Source organism: Gymnoscopelus braueri (assembly GCF_963280865.1).
Source record: "Gymnoscopelus braueri genome assembly, chromosome: 1".
Lineage (NCBI taxonomy): Eukaryota > Metazoa > Chordata > Actinopteri > Myctophiformes > Myctophidae > Gymnoscopelus > Gymnoscopelus braueri.
In genome coordinates this window covers 22,156,572-22,158,729 of record NC_137603.1, presented here as the reverse complement: position 1 = coordinate 22,158,729, position 2,158 = coordinate 22,156,572, and the positions used below count along the sequence as shown (strand labels likewise).

Below are 2,158 nucleotides of genomic sequence, written 5' to 3'. Positions count from 1 at the left end.
TATTACATAATCACCTGATCGCAATTATTTGAGATAATCACAATTATTTTTTATATCGTCATAATCTTTTCCATGTTGAAAATGTTGAAAATATTTTCAAATATTTTTTAAAATTGCGGAAATAACAGATCGAAAAGCTCAACGCATAACAATGCAACTCGTTGTGAGCTTGTAGATCTGCCTTTTCCGTTATTTTTACCATATATGCCCTATTTTGGCCATAGTACATGATTGCTTTTCATTATTGGTATTGGTCATTGTCAGTAATTTCTTTGCATATTTCAGTTATTTGTCATATCTGCCCTGTGCAATTTTTGTTTACAAAGCCAAACATATAATTCACAATAGTAATTTTATAGTAATCAAAATAAATATTAATCCTTATGTATTATGTTTTACATAATGTATTACATTTTGTAGGACTCTGTGCGGAGGTGAGCAGCACCTTTGTGTCTCATGACAAACTCTATCCAGAAGATGGCGCTGTCCAGCGGCTTCATTGGCGTGTCTCTGTGCAACCTGGAGAGTCTCTGCATGTTGTTCCTGTAGGAAGGCTCATGGAGAACCTCCTCAATGCCTTGCAGAAATATGTCTTTGTTCATAGTAAAAATGTCAATGACCTTTGCTGCACCTCTATACTCCATTTTAAAGAGGTTATCATGTTGATCAAAAATCAACGGGAGTCCTACTATAGGAACTCCATGATACATGGCTTCCTGAACTCCATTTGTTCCTCCATGCGCTACAAACGCTTTGGTCTTTGCATGACCTAACAAGTCATTCTGTGGCATCCAGTCCACCAGTAAAGTGTTGTTGCCCAGAGTAGCAGGCCGGTCACCTTTATGCCTCCAGATTACTTTCTGAGGTAGCTGGGCAAAAGCTGCAGCTATCTCATCTGCTAAGTCATGGGGAAGCTCTCCAACTAGAGTCCCCAAAGACATGATGATGACTCCATGTTCCCCAGAACTCTGGACAAACTCCTCCAGGTGTTGAGGAAGAGGTTTAGCAGGTTTGCACTGGAACCCTGCCATATAGATAACATTAGGCATGGTGGGGCGAGGGAACTCAAACACAAAGTCAATTCTCATCAGCCACAGGTCTGCTGCTTGATACAGGGACATATAGTCTACATCGGAACCAAGGTATTTTTCTAACAGACCTACATAATGTGGTTTCATATAATTTGCCGCCTCGAATTCCACAAGGGCAAAAAACAATATGTTGATTATTCTTTCCAGAAAGGTCATTTTATCTGATAGCACTGCAAACCCTGTCAATGGAACATAAGAAAGCGGAGAAGGTGCAATAGTGAAATGGCCTTCAAAGTCGCTTGTCCATCTCACATTGAAGACTAGTGGTAAACTAAGGTAGCGGGAAAGTATAGGGCCGCTTAGATCAAAAGGGTCAGTCAGAACCAGGTCATATTTTTCATCCTGTAAAGACTGTATGAGATCTTTGTCTTCTAAAATGTGTTCAAGCATTTTACAACTGTTCTGGATCATTTCTGAAAGTCTTTCTGCTACTTCCATTTCTAGCTTGAAACGAGTCCAGGCAGACTTTCCTCGCCTTTGGATTTCAAGAAGTCTAGACACGAATGTCTTGAAAAAGTCCTCATCAAATCCACTTGCAGCATCAATCGTGATTGCAGTGTAGAACGGAGAGGTTTCCTTAATGTACCAGCTGTCATTTGCTCGTATGACTGAAACCTGGTGGCCCTTTGCATGCAGCTCCTCAACTATGACCTTCATATTCACCCAGTGGCTGCCGTCCACAGGAAAAACAAGAACTTTACCCCCATGAGCAATGGCTGAACAGAGGAAGAGGACGGCGATCCAGGCCAGGTGGAAATGCATTTCTTCTCTAAAAGCCAATGAAGTGGAAATAGAATTTTTTAAATAAACATTGTGTACAATGATTGCAATTAAAGGTGGTGTAATTCAGTGGTTCTCGACCTGTGGATATTGCAAGAGGGTGTCCAAATAACTGGCAAAACACTACAATTCTAATGATAATATAACATTGATATTAAAAACATATAACTGTATATTACCTTAATCCAGAAAAGGTTGAGAACCACTGGTGTAAGTGATAATGTTTTTCTTAAATGATTGGTAAATATCTCTATATAGTAATCATTGCTATAGTGTGTTTTTACAGT

The 2,158-nt window shown here is 39.5% G+C and overlaps 1 protein-coding gene across 1 annotated transcript; it reads right to left on the bottom strand.

The window, feature by feature from the left end:
• Positions 1 to 407: 407 nt before the first annotated feature.
• Positions 408 to 1,793, bottom strand: LOC308086105 (UDP-glucuronosyltransferase 2B14-like; the record flags this gene model as incomplete). The annotated part of the gene is made up of 1 exon (XM_080429479.1): positions 408 to 1,793. The coding sequence occupies exon 1, from the start codon at positions 1,746 to 1,748 to the stop codon at positions 408 to 410; it is 1,341 nt and encodes a 446-aa protein (XP_080285605.1). The 5' UTR covers positions 1,749 to 1,793.
• Between the last annotated feature and the right edge of the window lie 365 nt (positions 1,794 to 2,158).